Genomic DNA, 25,133 nt, shown 5'->3' with positions numbered 1-25,133 from the left:
GAACTAATCAGGATCTGCCTGCTAGAAGTTCTCCTGAAACATAGGGCTTGATTGAATGTTGGGTTGAATAATTTACCAAAACAAGCTTGGTGAGAATGAGGAAGAGAAAGTGGATATACCAATGATCATAAGGGTTATCAAAAAATGGCCACAGTACAATCAATTCAAATCTTCTAAGAATTATCAAAATGTTCTGTCTTGATTGACATGTGTATATATCTGTCAAAACTCATCAAATGGGACACTGCAATTGGATTCAGTTTATTAAACGGGAACTTTTAAGAAAATTCAAGGATTTCATGGACAGATGAATGAATAACCACAATGCAGTATATACACACTTGGAAAATTATTTAGCATTGAAAAATGAATGAAATTCTGAAATACTCCACAACATAAATAAAACTTGGAGATTTTTTTTTTCTGTTACTGAGGATTGAACCTAGAATGCTCTACAACTTAGCTACATCCCCAGCCTTTTTAATTTTACACTGAGATAGGGTCTCACTAAATTGTCCACACTGGCCTTGAACCTGCAATTCTCCCCACTCAGCATCCTGGATTGTTGGGATTGCAGGTGTGTACCACCACAACCTTGGAGATGCTATATGAAGTGAAATATGGCAGACGCAAAAGAACAAATACTGTGTAATTTCCTTAAAGAGCTACCTTGAGTAGTCATATTCATAGAAACAGAAAACAGAATAGTGGTTGTTGAGTTTGGAGGTAGGGAGAATTGGGAATTAGCATTCAATGGGTATGGAGTTTTAATTTGGGAAGATTAAGTTCTGCCGACAATGGTGATGATTGCACAACAATGTGAATGTGTAAAAAAAAAAAAAGTGAATGCCAGTGAAACTACATACTTTAAATGATAAAATTTATTTTATGTATTTTATCATATAAAATATCAAAAAGTTTATACAAAGAATCTGTAAAAGATAAAGAAATATAAAATGTGACACTATAACTAATCAGTTCATTATTCACCACTTAACCCAGGGCAGCATAGTTATGGGTGAATGTCACAAAATTGCCAGATGCATCAACAAATAATAATATTAATACCTAATAACATATACTTTATGTTAATACCTGTCAACATTCATAACCAATATGAATTATTTCAGTAGATTATTATTTAAAAACATATATAGGAGCCTGAGGCAAGAGGATTGCAAGTTCAAGGCCAGCTAGGACAACACAGTGAGACACTGTCTCACCAATAAAAAATAAATAAATAAATAAATAAATAACACACACACACACACACACACACACACACACACACACACAAAGAAAAAAACAAGCAAACAAACAAAAATCGCTTTTAAGGGGTGGGGATGTAACTTAGTGGTAAAGAACTTGCCTAGCATGTGTGCAAGGCCCTAGGTTCAACCCCCAGTATGAAAGGGTAAAAAGAGCTGGTAGAAATATACCCATAAACTTATATTACTTACTTTCTAGATAAGAAGTAAAAGATCAAGCCGGGAGCAGTGGTACACACGTGTAATCCCTGCGGTTCAGGAGGCTGAAGTAGGAGGATTGCAAATTCAAAGCCAGCCTTAGTAACAGTTAAGAGCTAAAGCAACTCAGTGAGATCATGTCTCTAAATAAAATACAAAAAAGGGCTGGGGATGTGGCTCAGTGGTCAAGTGGTACAAAAAAAAGTAAAAAAATCTTAATAAGAATATAGTTCAGGGACAGGGGTTGTGGCTCAGCGGTAGAGCGCTTGCCTCACACATGCAAGACCCTGGATCCAATCCTCAGCACCACATAAAAATAAATAAGTGAAATAAAGATATTGTGCCCAACTATAACTAAAAAATAAATATTAAAAAAAAAGAATATAGTCCAGCAGCAGGACTTGGTTGCACATGCATGTAATCCCGGCTACTAAGGAGCTGAGGCAGAAGGATCACAAGTTCAAGGCCACCCTGGCCAATTTAGTGAGACCCTGTCTCAAAAAAAGAAAAGGGAAGATGAGGATGATAGAGCATTTGCCTAGCATGCTTGAGGTTCAATCCCCTGCATCGCAAAAACAAAAACAAAGCAAAATTCACACCAGTGTTGGGGGAGAGATGGCAAAGGGACATGAGAAAACTCTCTGGGGAAACAGAAATTTTTACGGGAGTGCTGGTTCCTGGGTGTATGCATTTATCAAAAGTCATCACTTAGAGGTCCATTTAGAATGAATTCATTTTATTGTAAGTAAAGTATACCTCAATAAGACTGATTTTAAAAACTTCAACACTTCGAATGGCACAGGAAAATAGTTTCAAAAATAGCTTCAAATTAGTGATTATTCATCTTCTTAGTCCTCACTACCAAAAAACATTCCTATTAATCTTATCAGAATTCCTCTTAGAAATGCTCTTCCTCAGGAAGCCACATGGCTGCTGCTCCCTTAAATCCTTCAACACTTTATCACATGTCATCACCTGGAGAGGTCCTTCCCTGCTCTGTTTACATTTCATTCATCCCCACACTCCTCTCCTTATTGTAAAAATTTCTACTTATTTATTTATTTTTGGTAGTAGCAAATGGACAGCATGCCTTTTTTATTTTTATGCAATGCTAAGGATCGAACCCAGTGCCTCATGCATGCTAGACAAGCGCTCTGCCACTGAGCTACATACAGCCCCAACTCCCACCCTCCTCTCCTTTTGGCCTCATTTGTCTCAAGGGCACTTAAACTTCCCAGTATATTAATTTTGTCATGATTATTTATGACTTGTTTCCCCACAAGAGAATGTAAGTTCCATGAGGGCAGATTTTGTTTAATTGGCTGAGCTGTCTTTTTTTCTTTTTCTTTTTTAGACAGGGTCTTGTTATGTTGCCCAGGCTGGTCTTGAATTCATGATCCTCCAGCCTCAGCTTCCCAAGTAGTTGATACCATGGACATACACCACCCTGCCCAGCAGAGGGCAGGGTTTTGGTGTGTTTTGTTTGGGGACATTCCTGGTATATAGTTGGTGCTCAATAAATATTTGTTGAATTAATTCAAGCTTTCTAATTAAATATATTTCTGTTTTGTGTCTCTAGTGGAGAGAATAATGTCAGAACATTAACTACATAGTCTTTTCTGTTGTATGCCTTAATGCCTTATCTACCTGCAAAAATTATTAGAGGCCTTTTGCTTCTTATGCCTTCCATGATATATATTGAGTCACTTCTGTGTGTCCAGCTCTGTACCAAATCCTGGGAAAACCAGCTGCCAAATATGATGTAAAATAGAAAATGTAAGGCATAATTAGAAAGAGAAAATATCTATCTATACCAAAAATCTGTAACTCTAGTTTTGCATTGCATTTAGTTTTTTTGTTTGTTTTGTTTTTGTTTTTGTTTTTTTGTGCCAGGGATTGAACCCAGGGGTACTTAACCATGAGCCACATCCCCAGTCCTTTTTATTTTTTATTTTGAGACAGGGTCTTGCTAAGTTATTTAGAGCCTTACTAAGTTGCTGAGGCTGGCCTTGACTTGAGAGTCTCTTGCTTCAGCCTCCAGAGCTGCTGTGATTATAGCCACACATCACCACATCTGGCTGGATCTAGGTTTTTTATGTTTTTAGTCGTAGATATACACAATACCTTTATTTTATTTATTTATTTTTTATGTGGTGCTGAGGATCGAACCATAGGCCAAGTAAAAATATCTATTTTTCCCAACTACTATCATTTATGAAACTGATTATGTTGGGTAAACCTAGAATTTCCTTTTACTATTTTTTTAGACATTGATGGGCCTTTATTTTGTTCATTTATATATGTTTGGTGCTGAGAATTGAACCCAGTGCCTCACACATGGTAGGCAAGCACTCTATCACTGAGCCACAACCCCAGCTCCGAAGGAATAAAGGCTTACTCTTCGTGTGTGTGGGGGAGCTGGGGATTGAACCCAGGGCCTTGTGCATGCAAGGCAGGCACTCTACTAACTAAGCTATATGTCCAACCCCCAAGAATTTTTTTGAACTAAGCAAATCATGAATTAAATTTTTAGTGACACTACTTTATGATATCTGAAGTGCTTTTCTGGCACAATTTTAATAAATGCTTTTGTACCAAGATAAAGTTCTTTTCTTTCATTTTATTTATTTACTTTTTAAAACAGGCTACATTTTTTTTTATTTGTAAGGACTAATTTGTTTGACTTTATTTCTCTTATTTTCCTCTTTTTATTTATTTTTTTCCCTTTTTTTTGGAATGAAAAGGGTTGGGGAATTTCCCCCCCACCCCCGTACAGTATGTGACTGAGCTCTCAGGCCCCCTGCATATCCCATGTCAGCTAACCACTTTCAAGTGGATTAATATTTTGTCTGGTCAGTGCCAAGGTGCAAGTGTTTGTCTTCATTTACTCCCAAAGAGAAACAAAGCATGTTGCACCATCCTGCTTAGGTAAAGATTAACTGTGAGGACACAGGTTTTGTCAGAAAGGGAAGATTCATTTTATCTTGGGTTTGAGACTGGGAGAGTGGTAAGCATTCAAAATCAACGGGAAAGAACAATCCCCTTTCTGGTCCCTGAGATTGATGATAAAGATGATCACCTTGAAGATGTCAATCTCCAAAGTGGTTTCATGTTGGGGATCAGGAGCTGCAGGAAGGGGTGTCATACTCAGTGAAAGAAATCAAAGGGTGTGGCCCAGGAGTACCATCCCACACAGGGATGTTTCCTGACCCAGAAAACTGAAAATCAGGTTTGTTTCTGATCAGCCCCAGTTCCAATTTTGGTCACTGGAAATCCCTGCCTCCTCTGGGGTGGCAGAGTGGAGTGACTGGGTTGGAGAGGTCTAAAGCTATATGGAGGAGGCCAGGCCATGATTGGGCAGATCTTCAGCAGGAGAGCACCCCATTTCTCCATCAGCCATAGGTCAGATGGAACAGAAAGTTTGAAGGGAAAGAATATCTCAGTCCACCTTGAGTTCAAGCCCAAGGTAAGGTACCCCCACCCCTACATTTGGTTCACATTGTCATATTAACTCTTAAATGTAAGGAGGGAAAGAGCAAGTGGATGCCTCTCAGACAGATAGTCCCAAGTCACCAAGAAAGTGATAGTTAAATGTTTTCCAAGCCCAGACACTGAGTTCTGATTATGTCTTAGGAAAAACTAATCCCTTGACTTCCTCTAGAGTGCCAGAAACCCCCATAAAAAGAGAAGGCTGGTTCTTTCTTATAGTCACCAAGGAATATCAGGTACCTGGCACAGGACAGTGGGGTAGGCAGCTGGCTAGTCACTGGGTACACCTGCTCTGCCTCCCAATCTCCAGCCATGCAGTGACAGCCTATTCTTTCATTTTATAGAATTAAAATGTTTTCCAAGTTAGAAAACATCTTAAGATAATTCCTACAGCTAACATTTTGCAGATGGAAATATTATTAATGCTCCAAAGGTTTACTGGCTTGCCTAAGGTAGTACCAAAACTCAGGCCAGGTTGGTTTTATTATTTTTTAAACCATTCTTAAATTAACCAAGGCTTCTTAATTACACCCTGCTGTCATTTGGGATGACAACATTAGGAAGGATACTTCACAGTGGAGCTACACTTAACTTTAACAGTTTCTTTGTGTTTTCCTCAATGTCCAGCACAGGATCTGGTTCATGTTTGGAACCAAAGAAGGGAGACATGTAACAACCCCAGACTCAGTGACCTGGGTCCTATATAACTAGAACCCCTGACAACCTCTGCTTGTTTGTTCACTCTGCTCAAGCCTCACTGGCCTCCTGATTCTCAAACATACCAAACACGGGCCTAGAAAGCTCCACCTCACCATATTCACCTGACTTCTCTCCCACAGTACGATAGATCAGTGTCATTTTGCCCATGAGGCTTCTTCATACCATACTATGAAACGGCACCCCCATATTCTCTAAACTCCTCACTCTGTCTCTGTAACACTTTTCTCCGTCTAACATATTTGGACTTGTCTATTTGTGCGTGGATCATGTTTCTCCATAAGAATGCAAGCTCCACTAGGAGACGAACTTATAGGAACTTTCTTTTATCTCTAGTTTTATTGTCAAATCTTACACATGACATGAAGTAGGTGCTCTATCAATATCTGTGGAATGAATGAATGAATGTTAAAGGAACTCACCTTCCTGATATTTCAATTCTTCATTTTAAAAGCTAAGAATGCTTTTAATATTGTAAAATGTCATAAAGTTAAACTGCAAGACACTTCAAAATGCAAGGGATTTTATAATAAAATCGGGTGCACCTACAGCAGATTATGCTTAGTGAAGCTAGTCAATCCCTAAAAAACAAATACCAAATGTCTTCTTTGATATAATGAGAGCAACTATGAACAGAGCAGGGAGGAAGAGCAGGAAGAAAAGACTAACATTAAACAGAGACATGAGATGAGAGGGAAAGGGAGAGAAAAGGGAAATTGCATGGAAATGAAGGGAGACCCTCATTGCTATACAAAATTTCATATAAGAGGTTGTGAGGGGAATGGGAAAATAAACAAGGAGAGTAATGAATTACAGTAGATGGGGTAGAGAGAGAAGATGGGAGGGGAGGGGAGGGGGGATAGTAGGGGACAGGAAAGGTAGCAGAATACAACAATTACTAATTGGGCATTATTTAAAATTGTGGATGTGTAACCGACGTGATTCTGCAATCTGCATTTGGGGTAAAATTGGGAGTTCATAACCCACTTCAATCTAATGTATGAAATATGATATGTCAAGAGCTTTGTAATGTTGTGAATAACCAATTAAAAAAAACCCTTCTCACAAAAGAAAAAAATAAAATAAAATCGGATGCACATAATTTTTCACATATATGTGGGTTTAGTTTTATACTTGTCTAATTAAACCTCCCCTTCCCCTTTTTATGCCACACTGGGTCTCACACATGCTAGGCAAAGACTCTAGCACTGTGCTACACCCCTAGCCCTTATTCATTTTTTTTTTTTTTACTTTGAGACAGTGTCTTTTTGAGTTACCCAGATTGGCCTCAAACTTGTGATTTTCCTGCCTCAGGCTTTCCAGCAGCTGGGATTACAGGTGTGTACCCCTACACCTAACTTCACATTTCTTTTAATTAAAAACTTCAAAAAGAAAAAAATGTGAATTTTCTTTGGCTAGTTTGCAAACACAAAATGAAGCACCAATGTGAATCATATATTAGGTGGCTAAAATGTTATGTCTAAGAATACACTCATGCTTTGACAAAACAATTAGGGGGGAAAAATCAGAAATTGCTTTTTGTGTAGACACAAAACCTAAGCTACTTACCTTTCTACTTGTTATTTATGGTTTCATTTCTTGTTAACATATTTGGTTCTATAAGTAATTTTAAATGTTTCCAAGTCAATAAATCAAAATATTTGTTATAGCTTTAATATTATTTAGTACTATTTTTACTAAAAATTGTAACTACATTATGTAACATAGGATTTATTAATATTTCAAATCAAGTCATGCATAAAAAGTTATTTGCTGTAGGTGTCTTCATGATGTGATTGTCAATAGAATTAAACACTTCAAGTTGTGTCTGTCACTCACCCACCTTTCTGGATACCTTCTTTTAGAATGCCAATTTGGACAGCACGGAGAAATCTGGGAGTGTAATGATACAATCTGATAAATTCTATATAAGGGATAACGAGAGTAACCGAGACACAGCAGAGAAACAGCTCTCGGACATGAGGCAGAAGGGTCAGCTATCCAGGGAACATGTCTGAACCTTGAAAAATAATTCCAGACTGAGGAAGAGCATTATTAACAAAGACAGAGCAGCAAATGTGAATTCTTTTAACTTCAAATGGTCAAGGGGACCTGAAGAGAGCGGGGATGGGCGAGGGTGACAGAGGATGAGGCAGGGGGGAAGACCAGATCCACGCCTGGGCTTGCCTCCTAGGGCACAGGTAAGAGCGATTGGTGGGGGTTGATCTGGAAAGATCCTTGTGGAGACAATCCTGAGAACCGACAGGAGGCATATGGGTGGCGACAAGAGGCGGGGAGGCTGGTTATCGGGCAGTAGGAAAAGTGAGATACTGAGTGGCAGAGAGTACAAGTCGGGGTCCGCGACTCGGGTAGTGTCTGGAGTAAGACCGGCAGGACCGCCCGGCTTCGCGCTCCGGGGCTGCAGGCGGAGGGCACGGCGCTCGGTTGCCTGGGCGACAGCGTCCGGGGGCGGAGTCCGGGTGCTGGCGTGGCCCCGCCCCACGGTCGCGGAGCACTTTCTCCCAGGAGTCCTCGGACAACTTGTCGAGCTTCCCAACGGTCCCTACCCGGCGCGTGCCCACAGGGCGGCAGCCAGAGCACGAGCGCCGAGAGAACCGGCGCGAGGTGGGCGGGGCAGCGTCCGGCGCCGCCGCCGACGAGGACGAGCCGCCGCCGCGGGCTTCGGGGCGGAGAGTGGGGAGCCCGCAAGTCCCCTGCCGCCGGGTCGCGCTGGTGCGACCGCCGTGCCCCGCCGGCGCCCAGCGGAGATGCGGCCTGTCTCATAGGATGAGGTGTTGGTAGCAGGTACAGGGGCGGGGTAGGGCCTGGGGGACAGGGTTGGTGGTTCTCTGGAGAACCGGGGAGCAACTCGTGTTCATTCCTGGAATCTTCCAGAGCCTTGGTTTGCACATGGTAGATGCCCAATAAAGAGTTTCTTAACCGGAATGGACTGCTGTTTTCAGGGGTCACAAAACCTACGGGGAGGTGGTGAGGTGGCGGTAAAACCGGGGCATCTCTGGAAGACCATAGGGTCTTAGGCAAAGTTATTTAATTTGCCCCAATAGGACTGCTAACTTCTGTTCCTACCTGCTTCCGGGAAACAGGAGGAAGAGACAAGGAAAACTTGTGGATAAAGAGAAGTCTAGCCTTGGACAGTCAGTAACCTCTCCTCCAAAATGAGACAGCATTAAACGCTGTGCAAGGGCGCTTTCAGCTTGCCTCCTCTCAGAAATCGATTGGTGGACTCCGTTTTGCCCATTATAGGCATCAGTCACAGCACAGAGTTCTCGAAACTCTCCTTTTCCGCAAAACTCTGCTTCAGGTCTACACTCAGGCTCCTCCAGGTTTTGTTCCTGCATCGTCCTGTTCAGTAAAGTCAAGGGAAAGTTGAAGAAAAGTGAGGTAGGCTTCTCGGGCATTTGTGACTGGCAGCTACTAACTGTTATTTCTCTTAGCAGCAGATACTGGGCAGGGGGGCGGGGGGGACTCTGTTTCAATTTATCTCAGATACTAGACAGCCAAATTTGTGTGGCTGTATATGTAAGATCATCTACTGAAGTGGAGAAGTGATGCGGGAGGTCAGAGTCTCTTGTTTCTCTGCCACACTTGTTTTAATCTTAATACAATTAATTATCTATTCACTTGTGATGTGTGTAAAATGGTTTTCATCCAATAGAGTTATACTTTCAGATTAAATTAAGGAGAGTGACAACAATTTATTTGCTATATATGCAAAGCCCTTGCTATTGTGCTTTTGCAATGAGGACTTAATATTGTCTAGTATGTTAGGGTGACCCACTTTAAAACTCCACCCTTTGAGCTGGAGGTGTAGCTCAGAGGTAGAGCTCTTGCCAAACATGTATAAGGCCCTGGGTTTGACCCCCAGAACAGCAAAAATCAATCATGAAATCAATCACTGCCATTTATTAAATAGGGTCTTTTGTGAACCACCTATCTCCAAAGTAGATGGCCCCAAATTATATAGTATAGTAGGCTGAATAATGGCCACCCCAAAACATCAGGTCTTAACCCCTGGAAATCATAAAGGTAGTATAGGGAAAAGGTCTGCACAGGTGATAAAATTAAGAATGATGAAATGGGAAGACTATCATGAATTATCTAGGTGGGCCCAAAGTGCAAAAAAAATAAATAAATAAAAAGTCATAAAAGAGAGGCAGCAAGAGATTTGTTACAGAGGAGGAGAAGGCAATATGACCACAGAAGCACAGATTAGAGTGCGGTGTCCACAGGTCAATGAATGCTGGGGGCTAGAGAGAAAAGAAGAATAGATTCTCTCCCAGAGCCTCTGGAGAGCACAGCTCCTGCTCATACCTTGTTTTCAGGTATGTGAGACTGATTTTGGACTTGTGGTCTCTAGAACTGTGAGAGAATAAAATTGCTATTGTTTGAAGCCTCCAAGTTTGTAGAACTTTGTTACAGCAACTAAAGGAAACTAATATGTATGACAGTGCTCATAAATAACATAGAATCGTGTATGGACAGATTTAAAAACTACAACTGGAGCAGTAGTGGAGACCACTGTATATTTTCTGGAATCCTGTTAAGTTCTAAGGAAAGGATTTAAATAGGGAACTTGGTAAGAAGGGAAAAGAAATTAAGTGATGCACAGGAAAGAGGTAGTCTAGTATTTAAACCAGTTTTTTAGATTTTCTTCTGTTTTCTTATTAATAATCACAGTTTTTGCTCTGTCTAAAGAGAGTAAAGGGAAAAATGTGACTTGGGCTTGGTCCTTAGCCAAGTAATTGCATATCCATCGGATCTATATCAAATAAGAGTTGGAGACACTTGGGGATTGAGGGCCAAGGTTGGGGACAAACAGGAATGCAGAAGTGCTTCCAGGTGAGGAGTGTTAAAATCTGGTTGAAAGCAACTTCTGGTCATCTGAGATGAAGACACTTTGGGGTTCTCAGAAGAAAGCAATGCTAAGGTTTGATTGATTGATTTCTGGGATCCAGGCAGGTAATTTTTCCTTCCTACTCTCCCTCAATCTGGTTTATTTTTACACTATAGACATAATTTGCATTCCATACGAGTCATCTCTTTTAAGTGTATAATCCATTGCTTCTTAATAAATACTGAATCATATAGTCAGCAGAATAATTCGATTTTTGGTATTTTTGTAGTGCTGGAGATTGAACCTAGGATCTCACACATGCTAGGCAAGTGCTCTACCATTGCTCTACCCCTTTTTTTTATATAAAAAAAATTAATTTTGAGACAAGAGTCTTGAAAGTGGCCAAAACTGGTGTTGAACTTGAGATCCTCCCTCAGGCTTCCAGGTCTCTGGGTTGGTAGGTGTGTAGCACCACATGCAGTAACAATTGAGTTTTAAAACATTGTCTGTCACTCAAGAAAGATCCCTTGTACTATTTGCAGTCAATCCTCATTCCCAGTCCCAGCACCAGTCCTCTTTGCATCTCTGGCCTGCTTTAGAATTAGGTTTTAGTCACAACACTGCACTTCTCCAATTGCCACATAACTGGCCTCAACTCCTACTCAGTATATTCTCAACCGAGCTGCTGGAGGATCACCTACCAATAGTTTAAATCCATCAATAACTTTCTCTTGTAATTTTTTCATATCTCTGGTTGTATACAAAGTATATTCACACCATTCGTCTTTATTATGGCCTTTTTAAGGCTCAAGTGAGCTCTGTGCCCTGCCAATCTCGCCATCTTTAGGAAAGGAATGGAGAAGCACAGCATTCCTTTGCAGGGGGCATGCAGGTGGTGTCTCATAATCAGGCCTCTCTTTTCTTGACTACCCTGCAACCTCACTAGGCTTCCTCCTCCTCAGTTAGTAACACTGAGCTCTTCTCAGCATAGGACAGTTTTATTTGGTATTTCCTTTTAAGAAACTATCCCAGACTCTCTTTTGCCACACAACTCAAATTTTACCTTCATAGAAAGTCCTTCCCTGATCTACCTGAACTGAAGTTGTCTTAAATGCCTCATCTGTGTTTTCTTCATTTCACCTAATCACTCTCCAAAAGTATATTTTTATTTTTTTCTTTAGTGTCTCTCCCCATTAGAATATAAATTCACAACTGTAGAAACTTGATTGGCCATGATCTTGGTCAGGTCTGTCTGAAGTACTTATAGAAAAACTATTTATTGTAGCAACACATGGTAAACCTATCAAAATGTGAGCAATGGTAATTAATAGTTACTGAATGCTTGCTTAATGCCAGGCACTGTGCTAATTACTACATATTCATGAATTATTTAACTGAAGCTTATCACTTCAATTTACAACACGTAGAGTAAGAGGAGCATGTCCTCCAAATTTAGTTCCCTACATTAAATTATTTTTTTTTCCAGAGACATTGGCATTAGTATGTTGATTTTTCAAGACTGGATCAATGTATGTGATGGGATCTCTTTCCCCACATCTCTTTAAGCTAAAGTAGAGAAGTTTTTGCTGATAAGGAAAGGAAGAACAAAGGAACAGTATAAATAAAAGCAGAATCCCAAAGAGAGCAGGACACAGCAAGTGAGAATTTCGTTGGAACAATGCCTTGGGGTCCTGGTGAGAGATGAAGCTGGGGGATTGCTTAGGCCAGACCAGAAAGGACTTTGAGTACTAGTATTAATTCCCACTTTAATATTTTTTAAATGTTATTTTTTATTTTAATTTGTTATATGTAACAGCAGAATGTATTACAATTCATATTACACATATAGAGCACATTTTTTCATATATCTGGATGTATATAAAGTATATTCACACCACTCATGTCTTTATACATGTTCTTAGAGTAATGATGTCCATCTCATTCCACCATCTTTTTCATACCCCTGCCCCCTCCCTTTCCCTTCCTACCCTTTGCCCTATCTAGTGTTTGTTTAATCTTTCCCATGCCACCCCTCCCAACCTCACTATGAATCAGCCTCTTTTTATCAGAGAAAACATTTGGCATTTGGTTTTTTGGGATTGCTAACTTCATTTAGCATCATATTCTTCAACTCCATCCATTTACCTGCAAATGTGATGATTGTATTCTTTTATTGCTGAGTAATATTCCATTATATATAAATTCCACATTTTCTAGCAAACTAGCTCTGCTTTCAAAAGAAACATGTAATGATTTTAAGAAACTGAAGCTAGATCATTTTGAGGTATTTTGTAGTAGGTCTGGCAAGAACTGATGAAAGAATGAAAAAAATACAGTGGATTTAAAGTTATATATTAAGGTTTTCTTATGACTTATCACCACATTTAATTCTTCTTTACTGAGTTATAAGATACTACAGAAGTGGACTCAACAGAATGTGGTGGTGAAGTGGATGTGGAGTTTGAATAGATGAAGAGTAGCTGAACACATTAAAATGGCTAACTTGAGGAGCTGAGTTATTGGCATTATCTGAGAACATCTGAGGAAGCAGGTTTGGTGGGAAGATGATGAGAACAGATTTGGGATTAGATGACCTTAATATGACTCTAAACATATATGCAGAGGTATTAAAGGCAAAGGAATTTATTTAAACTTATCTGTAAACAATTTTTTAAACAAAATAGCCTGAAACTTGCAGGAAGTAGTGATAATGTCCTCATCTGGCTTTAATGTTGGCTGAAATCACCTGTGAGAAGTTAGTCATATTTTGGTCATCCTTTTGCTGAGTGTTTTCCATATAAAGTCAGGAATGTCCAAGTTGGACATGATTTTTAGAGCTTTTTTTAGTCTAACACTCTGCCCAAGAAAGGACACCCAATTATAGTTGCCATCCCAGGAAGTGCTCATCATCCTTAGCTTGAACACCTTCCAAGCAAGCCCATCACATATATATTCAAGGCATTCTGATTTTGAGAAAGTCCATCTCCACATTAAACTAGAATCTGTCTTTCTTCACTTCAGTTTAGTATTCCACATTGAGCATATAGAATATACTCATTCATTTTTAAAATGTGTCAAGTGCTTGCTTACAGTCCACTGAAAATTTTTTAAATTCTTGTTTATTATTATAGTATACCTGCTTGAAATCTGGCAACCTATTTCTGACTTAGCCAGACAGAGGTTTTTTACCCAGTAACTTTTCTAGTGAAGTACAAGATCTGTTGCTTAGTCAAAAAAGAGAGTGAAAAGTAGTTTAAATTAAAGATATTCAGCTAGTTTATTTAAGTCAGTTTGGACTGTACTTAGAGAAAGGTCAGGTCTGGGAATATTAATATGGGGATCGTATATGCCTATTGGTTAACTTGCTGTCTTGTCTTGATAATTCCAATAAGACTATGCCAACAAAATTAGCATTGGACCAACAGGAAGTCATGGAATATCCAAGTTGGAGATGATTTTAGAGATCTTCTAGTCTAACCCTCTGCCAAAGAAAGGACACCCAGTGACAATTGTGATCTCCACAAGTGTTTGTCATCCTCAGCTTGAACACCTCCCAAGCAAGCCCACTCCATGTATATTCATGTCATTGATATGTTTTGTTGTGCAAATACAGTCTAGATTAAAGTGCTATGCATTATTAATTAAAATGTACTTTCATACAAAACAAAAAGTAAGTTTTGTTGCTTTTGTCATATGCAAGTGTTTTAGGTCTTGTCAAAACCTAAAGTGATGAAAATGAACTTGTGACCTGAACTTTTTGAAAATAATAAATTTAAGTTAATGAAATATATATATATTAATAAGTAGATTTATTTGTTTTCAGATGTTAATAGAATTTTTGAAAATAAGAATATCCAAAAATTAAAGTATATTCTATTTTATTTCCAGTTATATTTATAAGACTTATGAACATATACAACTATGTATTATTTTATTATATCTGTACCTAGTTTATTTTAGAAAACCTGAGGCCATCAACCTGATTAATATCTAGGCTGGAATACCTAAAATATAAAAGCTATAAGAACTTTACCTTTGTGGTTTTCAACTTTCTCTGTGGTTGTCTGTCTGGGGCAGAAAGGAAGGTGTATAGTTGGGGCTCAGACGAGTTAAAGAAAGACTTCCACTGCTTAGATATGATTTGAAAAACACAACTATAATCTCCATTTAGTAAAGGTGAAAGTTGAGATTTAAGAGATATGGGAAGTTTTACCTGTGCTCTCATAGCTACCTAATGACAGAACAAAGTTTCCTTATTGTGAGTTCTGTGCTTCTTCCCTCTTACCTCCCTATTAGGGAGCTAAATGTTATTATGTGTACTTATAAAGGATGACCTTAGCTAGCTTAATTCTATATCACATTTTAACAGTCTCTGTGCTTAGGCAGTACAGATTAAATCCACTTGTTTTCTCTTCATGGACTTATATGAAACTTATATCTTCTTTCTAAAAATAAAAGGATATAGCCATTTATTTTGGGAAAGTGAGTTAGCACACTCCACTTAACAATAAAGAGTACTGTTATTCATGTTATTACAACTGTATTATGTGGTACCATATAAATATCTATGTGTGTATATATACATATATATTGAGACAAGTACTGAAAAGAAAGGCGTACAACATGAGTTATTTCAGTTAACCCTTATTCTTTTGAGGTATATATTCTTTTATCTTATAGTCTTGCCAAGGTTTAATAGTCTCAGGTCACAGAGCTAGTAGATCACAGAACTAGAATTTGAACCTAAATGACATCAAGAGAGAGAATATGATTGAGAAAGCAGGCACTGAGAACAATATGCAATTAATAAGCAGTTAACAGTAACTCAGGCTGTAAAGTACTGCCCAATATTACTCTCTTCATTGTGAATCTGAGACTGTGCCAGCCCAGAGATGCTGTTTTGCTATATGTATTTGGACAATCCTGGGATACTTCAGTCTGGATCTAGGTTTCTGTAGAAGGTAAAATGGTCCATCATCCTAGACACTTGAGTCATTAGTTGATGAATCTAGGAATCTGAATAGAGTGTACATTATAAATAATCTGTACCCAGTCAAAATAAGGCTTGGATTTTAAATTTCCTTGTTATGGAAACAGTTGTTCATTCTATCATAATCACAAGAAAGGTCCGCTTTAAGTAGCAACCAGAAGGAAAGAATCAAAGACAAGACTGTTCACACCAGAAAAGTACAAGTACATATCTACATAGCCTTTTGGAGTCCAAGGAGAAGGGATAAGAACCCAGTAGATATTTTTAAATACTCTAATTCAAGTATAGAACAAAAACTAAAGCCTGTAAACTGTTTTCTTCTGAAATTCCTCTTTGTGGACTGTAGTTTCCAAGGCCTTTCCTGCAACATTCCAGTCGAATAACTAGAGTAGAATATTTACATAGTCATTACTTGTTAGAAATTTAAGAATCCTTTTAATATGAACCTGTTCATAATTTTAAATGAGGCACAATTGTTCATAATAGATATTGGGCATAACAGAAAAGACCAAGATCTTACCCCTCTGTATTTCACTTTACATATATATATATATATATATATATATATATATACACACATACATACATACATACATACACACACTTGTATGTTCATATCATGATCCTCAAATCAACCAAGTACAAAGTTTTTAACTTTTTTATGTTTGAAGCAAAAATTTTTCATTTCCCTTAATAATTTCATAAACTTTATACCTGAAAATAGAATAATATTTTAATTCTTACAGTGTCACAAAAATGGAGAAACACTTCACAAAATTGAGGATATGGTTAATCTAAAATAGTGAAAATCTGAATTGCAGATATTTAAGTTTCATTATCCTGAGGCTCATAAAATAACTATCAGCATTGGCAAATAGAGTACTACATATCTTCTTTATAAATAAATGGCTGTCTTCAACAAAATTGAGCACTGAATAAAAACACTGAAGAAACTAGGGATAGAAGGAACTTACCTCAACATCATAAAGGTTCTACATGACTAACTCAAAGCCTACATCATTCTGAATTGAGGAAAAATTGAAAGCATTTCATCTAAAATCAGGAGCAAGACAAAGATATCTATTGTCACCACTCCTTTTCAATATAGTTCTTGAACCTTTAGCTCTCGGAGCAATTGGACAAGAGAAGGAAATTAAAGGGATACAAATAGGACAAGAAGTCATATTATCTCTGTTTGCTGATGACATGATCCTATACTTAGAAGATCAAAAAATTCCACCAGAAGACTTCTGAAGCTATCAATAAATTCAGCAAGGTAGCAGGATACAAAATCAACATACAGAAATCAATAATTTTTCTATACCTCAATAACAAATCTATTGAGAAAGATTTTTTTAAAAAATTTCATAATAACCTCGAAAACAAACCAAGCTTTAAAATAAACCTAACCAATGAGGTGAAACATCTCTATAATGAAAATTATAGAACACTAAAGAAATAAATTGAAGAACTCAGACGATTAAAACACCTCCAATGTTCTTGGATACATAGAACTAATATTGTCATATTACCAAAAGCAATACATAGATTTCATGCAAAAGATCAATGGCAGTCTTCACAGAACTAGAAAAAACAATTCTAAAATTCATATGGAATAGCCAAAGCACTACTGAGCAATAAAAGTGAAGCTGGTAGCATCATAATACCTGTTCTCAAATTATGCTACAGAGTTATAGTAACAAAATCATATTGGTATTGGCATTAAAACAGACATGAAGATCAATGGAGTGGAATAGAAGACACAAATCCACATAGAGTTATTGGATCTTGACAAATGAGCTAAAAACATATATTGGAGAAAAGATATTGTGGTAGAAAAACTGGTTATCCATATATAGAAGAATGAAACAGGATCCCTATTCTTAATCCTGCATAAAAAATCAACTCAGAAGTGGATCAAATACTTAGGAGTTAGACCAGAAACATTGCAACTGGTAGAAGAAAACATAGGGTCAACACTCTTTAGATGCCAGTACTAACTTCCCACTAAGATTCCTAAAGCTCAAGAAATAAAACCAAGAATCAATAAGGGTATAGCTTCAAATTAAAGAGCTTCTGCAAAAATAAAGGAAATAAGAACATGAAGAGAGAGCCTACAGAATAGGAGAAAATCTTTGACAGCTACTTTTCCAACAGCAGATTTATATTCAGAATATATAAAGAATTTAAAAAACAGGAAAATGAACTAAATAGATGTTTCTCAAAAGAATAAATGCAGCTGGGGTTGTGGCTCAGTGGTTGAGCACTTGCATAGCATATGTGAGGCACTGGTTTTGATTCTCAGCACCACATGTAAATAAATAAAATAAAGGTCCATTGTCAACTAAAAAATATTTTTTTAAAAAGAATAAATGCAAATGGCCAACAAATATATGGAAACATGTTCATTTTTCTTAGCAATCAGGGAAATGCAAATCAAAATCATATTGAGGCCACTGCAGTGGTGTACTCCTGTAATCCCAGTGGCTTTGAAGGCTGAGGCAGGAGTATGCTAAGTTCAAAGCCAGCCTCAGCAAGGTGAGGCACTGAACAACTCAGTGAGACCCTGTCTCTAAATAAAATGCAAAATAGAGCTGGGGATGTAGCTCAGTGCTCAAGTACCTCTGAGTTCAATCCTTGGTGCCCTCCCAAAATCAAAAACAACCATACTGAGAGATCTCCAGTTAGAATGACAGTTGTTCAGAATACAAATAATAAGTGCTGGTGAGGATGTGGGGGGCGGGGGAGGTACACTCAGGCTTTGCTGGTGGAACTGAAAATTAATACAAGTTTGGAAAGCAGTATGTGATTTCTCAAAAGGCTAGGAATGAACCCACCCCATGACCCAGCTATCCCATTCCTTATTATTTATCCAAAAAAATGTAATCAGCAATCAAAAATAGTAATACATGCGTACCAATGTTTATAGCAGCACAATTTACATTAGCCAAGTTATGGAACTAGCTTAGATGCCCATCAATAGATGAATAGATAAAGAAAATGTTGTATATACGCAATGAAATTTTACTCAGTAATAAAGAATAAAATTGGGAAGGGAGGAAGGAAGGAAGGAAGGAAGGAAGGAGAAAGAAATTGTGTTATTTGCTCATAAATGGATGGAACTGGAGAACATCATGTTAAGTGAAACAAGCTAGACTTAGAAAGTCAAGTGTCAAGTAGAAGCTCATGTAGAAGCTAGAGAGAAATAAGGAACTTTTAAAAAGGAAGATCTCATGAAAATAGAAGGGAAAATAGTGGGTCAGAGTAAGCAGATCAAGGGGTGGAAGGAGGAACGGGAAAGAGGAAAGAAATGAAATTGACCAAGTTATACGCATATATGAATATATTATAATGAATTCCACTTGTACGTGTAGCTATAGTGCACCAATTATAAAACAAATTAATAGATGGAAAACTAATAGAGTAGAGGAAGAGAATCAGGGAGGAAAGGGAGGGGTTAGTACCACGGATTGAATGGAGCAAATTATGTTATATTCATTTATGAATATGTCAAAATGAACCCTAAAATTATGTAAAACTATAATGTAATAATCAAAAACAAAAATGGCTGTTTTAAAACTCCAGTTTAAGTAGATAAACTTGTGTTGTCTTCTTTAAACTATTAATTTTATAAGAAAAAATTCCCTTCCAAAAAATTGTGGTCTCAAAGGCCCTTTACCAGTCAATCTGAATTAATGAGTTTATTGCATTCATCTTCTTAAATCAAAGTAAACAAGTATGATTTCTACAATAGAGTTCTAAAGTCAAACCTTCACTTTTCTTCTTTCTTTCTTATGCAACTTTTAATTTCGTTTGTTGTTCTTAGATTCAGTTTCCTGCTTGATACTGGATTAGTTTATGATTTCCCAATACAGGGCAGAGATTCTGTCTTGTTCATTCTTCCATGCTTTTGATCTGTCTGTTATTTGTGATAATATTACTCAGTAAGTTGAATTTTCTTAGTGTCATTTATCATCTTGAAGACTCCCCTGAAATATCAGATTATACAATCACCATTCATTATGAAACTTGTTTAAATGAGAAAGGCATTTTTTTCTTCCCAAATGGCAACCTCTTCTATTTAGAATGTTACAATTGCCTAGCAATCTTGACTAACATTCCATTTTATAATTCTTTATGGAATGTTTCCCTGCCTACTACATATTTCCTAATTGATAGCACAAAACATATTAAGGTAGAATTTGTCTTTAATTGACGATGGCACCTCAGTAGCTAAAAGAAGGAAACTGTAAGTATAATAAAAATAAATTCTATTTAGTAAAAACTCTGTGTAGTTACTAGGGTTTTAAGATATTTAAAGCACTGTGTACTTGCAAACATGAATTAATATAAAATTATAAACCGTGCGTTATGTGTGATCTTCCCCTTTCCATCATTTTAATGGTCCTCACCTACATCTATTTTGTTTGGTTTGTTTCATATCTCAATTTCTTCTTTTATGTTTATTATTTTCTATGTTTTTATGTATTTTCTATTTTTCTTAAAGATTATTTATTTCCATGCTTTCATTTTATCTCTATTTTTAAATTTTTATTTTTGCAGTGCTGGGGATCTCGTCTTCAAAAAGAAAGAACAATTATCCTTGCACATGCTAGGCTAGCTATCTTACTACTAAGCTGCCTCCCAGCTCCATTTTTATTGACATAAATGTTTATGGCTAGGAATTTTCCTCTATTCCCTGTTTGAAATATATCTCTCAGATCTGATGTATAGTGTTTTGCTATCATTTTTCAGAAATTCCTTAACTTCTATTTATTTCTCTTGTTACACAGAATTGTTTAATAAAGAAGGCTTTTAAATTTTCAGGTGGAAAGCCTTTTTCGTCTTGGTGTTTGATTTTCAATTTACAGTTTTATTGCATTGTAAACAGAGGATATCATTTGTAACATTTCTACTTTATGGAATTTAGTGATCTTTTACTTGTGCCCTAGAACATAGTTGATTTTTATGAATAAGTTCTGTGTGCAATTTAGATGAAAGCATATTCTTTATTATCAAAGTATAGTGTTCAGTATACTACTAAAAGCTATACTGTAGTGATTATTTCATCTAAATGTTATTTACCTATTTTGGTCCACTTGGCCTTTCTCATGCTGATTACACTTTCTAGTTCTTACTGCATCTTCTGTTAAAGAAGTATTTATCTAAGAGATTGCTATGTTATCTGATACAGAAATAGAAGTAGTATATCTTTATTGTGGGATGTGGCTTTTTTTTTTTTTTTGTGGTGCTGGAGATTGAACCCAGGGCCTTATGTATGTGAAGCAAGCACTCTACCAACTGAGTTATATCTTTAGCCCAGGGATGTGGCTTTTAATGTACTCTTTTTCTTATTGAATGCTCTTTGGCTTGAAGACTACTTGGTCTACTGTCAGGATTTTAACCATGCTTTCTTATTTTCATTTGCATGGCATATCTTTTTCAGTCCCTTTATTATTATTATTATTATTATTATTGTTAGACATATTATTATTGTGTTTTAAGCATGCCTCTTGCACATAGGAAAGAGGTTTTTGGATTTGGTTTTTACTTCCACACAGTGATGAGAATCTCCAGGGCCTCTTGCTCTACCACTAAGCTGCATCCCCAGCCCTCATTTTTCATATTGAAACAGAATCTTAAGTTTCCCAGGCTGGTCTCAAACTTGTGATCCTCCTGGCTCAGTAATTGGGATTATTATCATAAACTACCTTGCACAGTTCAATTTTTATTAGTGATTTCTAATTTTGCTGATTTGTTATTCTTGCTAAGGAGACATTTTCTTCCATTATTTAAACAACATAATTTTATGAGAGGCATAAAGGAAAAACTCTGCCACAAAGCAGAGCACTAATTACCATAATAACTAAAGTATTTTTATTTTCAGGTTATCTGTAATAGCCCCCTGAGCCATTAAAAGCAATAATTTTTACAATAAGATTTTATTCACTTATTTTGGGTAATAATAAAATATTTCTGAATATGTAACTTTTTCTGGAGAAAAAATTATCACTGTATTTCAAGTATTAACAAAGTTTCTGTTCTATGAACTTTTTATACTTAATACCTTATTAATAAAGATTGAATCCTTGGTCTTTTGTAGACAAGAACTAAAAGAACCAAACAGGGAAGCATTCATATTTCAAGATCTTTAGGAAGAGGTAGGAATAGTTAACATGGAATCAAAAACGTGTGAACCAAATAATGAAGATCTTTTACCAAGTAGTGGCATCGCATCCAATGGAGGTATGTACCCTTTATAAAACAAAGTAGGAAACAAACTTAGAATTTGTCTTCATAATATTCATGTAGGTTCCTACTTTTAGTATGTTTTGTTTTTAACTTCAGGGCACAGAACATAATCATGAATGTATACTATATTGTTTATAATTCTACTTTATATGGAGAAAATAGCTTAGTCTTTCAAATGAGCATATCTGTTTGTTAGCATATGATTGATTACATTAAATTATCTTCTGCTTTAAAAATTGTTTCTGTGCTGGGACACTTCAACCTCATCACATTTCACCATGCTTTCCCTAATGCCTTTTCTTCCTCCTGTGTTTCTTTGTCTACTCCTCTAAGTTAGAATTTTCCATTATTTTGGCTCCTCTTCTCTCACCTGCTTCCACATTGAATCAAGCACCAAGTTCTGCTCTTCATATTCTCAGAGATGTCTTTTGAATTAATTCCCTTTACTTCTCACTGGTTTAGGTTCCCATCACCTCTGCTTCAAATTATTTTAATCAAAAGGTAGCAGTAAAACAGACATAGGTGGAATAAATAAATGGAATTTAATACAAGGGATTGTTTACATAGAGATGGAAGGGAAACATTCCAGAGATTAGCAACATTACTAGAGGCTGTGTCACCTCTTGATTAAGACAATGACAAAAGGAGCATAGAACCTAGAGCTGGAACCACAAGAGAACTGTGGAGGGAGCCTGGAGGGAGGAAAGTCCTCCAGTAACTGCCAGAAACTCACCTGGGGCAGGGTGAGAAGGGAGCAAGACTTTGACCTCTCCCCTCCTCCTGCCTCTGTTCTGCCAGCACTTCCCATTGTAAGGCTACTGGGGAGGAAAAGAGGGAAAGAGAATGGATTCAGGAGCAATGGGGCAGAAGACCTGCACAGTTCTGACTGCTTTCCTTCCTTTGTCTCTCACCTAACTCATTTTTTAGTACATTTAGAGTTTATTCTCAATTGCAGGAATGCTGTTTTGCTGACCAGATTAACAACTTTTATTTCAGCACCCTTATTTTGTAAAACTATCCTTCTCGGAATGTACATACCATCCTAAAATGCCTTTGTCACTCCCATGTGATTGTACCCATTCCTCCTGTCCACCTTCACTGGCTAACCTCCCAGCATAACTGCATCTCTCACACTGATCATGGACACTGTCACTTGGCCATGGGTTGTCTCTCCTTCCTTAGGTATATCATCATCTTGTCATATCATGGTCCTCATGGGTGACCCATCCAAGATCTGAAACTCAGAGCTTCTTGACCTCTTCACTTTGTATCATCTTGACCTTTAGTCTAACCACCCATTTCATAAGTTTGGATCTTATTACCAAGAACTGTTGGACAACCTCCTATCTTTCAGCCCTCTCACTCCCTCATTCCTTGAAAGCTTCTATTTTTCTGCCTAATGAAGGTGTGGTTCTCAACCATAGCCCATGTCAAAATCACTTTTTGAGATTTTAAACATTTAAATGGATTAGATTCGTACTTGAAACCGATTGAATAGATCTAGAGGGACTTAGGCATCACTGCTATTTTTTGTTGTTGTTTTATAAAACTTTCTCTAGTGGTTCTGATTTACAGAGAAGATTGAGAATAACTGCTGTAGATTCTGCCATTTTCCCTAAATTACCACTCTTCCTATAAACTCTTTCTTTTGTAACATCATTTTATGAATCATTTGCCAGTACACTTGCCCCTTTATTCTTCTGTTGCTCTTGCAGGAAAAACCCAAATCCTTATCAAACTGACTTGACTTCTCTATTTATGTACTAGGCTGCTGGAATATTTTCCTAGAGAAAGTACACACAGAGATTTTCCATCAGTTTCCAACATTTATGGTCTCCTATCTCAGCTGGGTCCCTATGCCACTGAGAAACATTTCTTTTTCTAAAATTAATTAAATTAATTAATTTGTTCTTATTTGTTATACATGACAACATTTCAGTTCATATACATGAGTGCATTTCAATTCATAGTACGCATATGGAGCACAATTTTTCATTTCTCTAGTTGCACACAAAGTAGAGGCACACTGTTTGTTGTTGGGGATGCAAATCAAGTCAAGATAGCGCCTGGCACATTGCTAGAAGGAGTGGTTTGTGAAGCAACGCCAGCGAGCCATTAAGATGATGAAGATTCCTTATTGACTGATTGCTGTATCTAGATGATGTTAATTGAAACAAGCTGTGTATAATCGGTTGGGTATATATACCTCTGCTGTCCTGCAATAAAGCGGCTCCTGCTGTTTCAGTATTCACAAGTTGCTTGTCACCCCCGGGTTATTTTGCCCAGCCAGACTGCGGCTACATGTACCTAGGGTAATGATGTCCATCTCCTTCTACTATCTTTCCTATACCCCTTCCCTCTCCCTTCCGCTCCCTCCTCTTTGCCCTATCCGAAGTTTCTCCATTCCTCCCATACTCCCCCCACCCACCCCAATTATAGATCAGCATTCACTTATCAGAGAAAACATCCAGCCTTTGGTTTGGGTTATTGGCTTATTTCACTTAGCATAATATTCTCCAACTCCATCTATTTACCTGCAAATACCATGGTATTATTCTCTTCTAATGCTGAGTAATATTCCATTGTGTATACATCCACAATTTCTTTATCCTTTCATCTACTGAAGGGCATCTAGGTTGGTTCCACATTTTAGCTATTGTGAATTGTGCTGTTATCAACATTGATGTGGTTGCATCACTGTAGTATGCTGTTTTTAAGTCCTTTGGGTATCAACCAAGGAGTGGGATAGCTGGGTCAAATGGTGGTTCCCATTCCAAGTTTTCTAAGGAATCATCATACTGCTTTCCAGATTGGTTGCACCAATTTGCAGTCCCACCAGCAATGTAAGAGTGTGCCTTTTGTCTCACATCCTTGCCAACAATTATTGTTGCTTGTTTTCTTAATAACTGCCATTCTGACTGGAGTGAGATGAAATCTTAGAATAGTTTTGATTTGCATTTCTCTAATTGCTAGAGATGTTGAACATTTTTCATATATTTGTTGACCAATTATATATCTTCTTCTGAGAAGTGTTTGTTCACTTCCTTAGCTCATTTATTGATTGGGTTATCTGGTTTTTTGGCATTAAGTTTTTTGTGTTCCTTATATATCCTGGAGATTAGTGCTCTATCTGATGTGCATGTGGTAACAATTTGCTTCCCTTCTGTAGGCTCTCTATTCACCTCACTGATTGTTTCTTTTTCTAAGAAGAAGCTTTCCAGTTTGAATCCATCCCATTTATTGACTCTTATTTTATTTCCTGTGCTTTAGGAGTTTTGTTAAGGAAGTTGGGGCCTAATCCAACATGATGAAGATCTGAGCTTACTTTTTTTTATATTAGGCACAGCATCTCTGGTCTAATTCC

At 37.4% G+C, this 25,133-nt stretch overlaps 1 protein-coding gene across 7 annotated transcripts in view; it reads left to right on the top strand.

The window, feature by feature from the left end:
- The first annotated feature begins 8,185 nt into the window (after nucleotides 1-8,185).
- Nucleotides 8,186-25,133, top strand: part of Ccdc158 (coiled-coil domain containing 158) — a 90,813-nt gene continuing 73,865 nt past the window's right edge. For 6 of the 7 annotated variants that reach the window (XM_078021433.1, XM_078021431.1, XM_040292286.2 and 3 more), the window contains exons 1-3: nucleotides 8,187-8,477; nucleotides 8,777-9,074; nucleotides 21,621-21,763. In XM_078021433.1, the coding sequence (XP_077877559.1) occupies nucleotides 21,694-21,763 (70 nt within the window). In that variant the 5' untranslated portion in view covers nucleotides 8,187-8,477; nucleotides 8,777-9,074; nucleotides 21,621-21,693. Of the gene's footprint in view, nucleotides 8,478-8,776; nucleotides 9,075-21,620; nucleotides 21,764-25,133 lie in introns of all 7 variants that reach the window. The other variant, XM_040292288.2, reaches the window with a different exon arrangement.

This window comes from Ictidomys tridecemlineatus, chromosome 9 (genome assembly GCF_052094955.1).
Source record: "Ictidomys tridecemlineatus isolate mIctTri1 chromosome 9, mIctTri1.hap1, whole genome shotgun sequence".
NCBI classification, from domain to species: Eukaryota; Metazoa; Chordata; class Mammalia; order Rodentia; family Sciuridae; genus Ictidomys; species Ictidomys tridecemlineatus.
The sequence above is the reverse complement of the archived record's forward strand: the minus strand, read 5'-3'. Positions and strand labels throughout refer to the sequence as shown.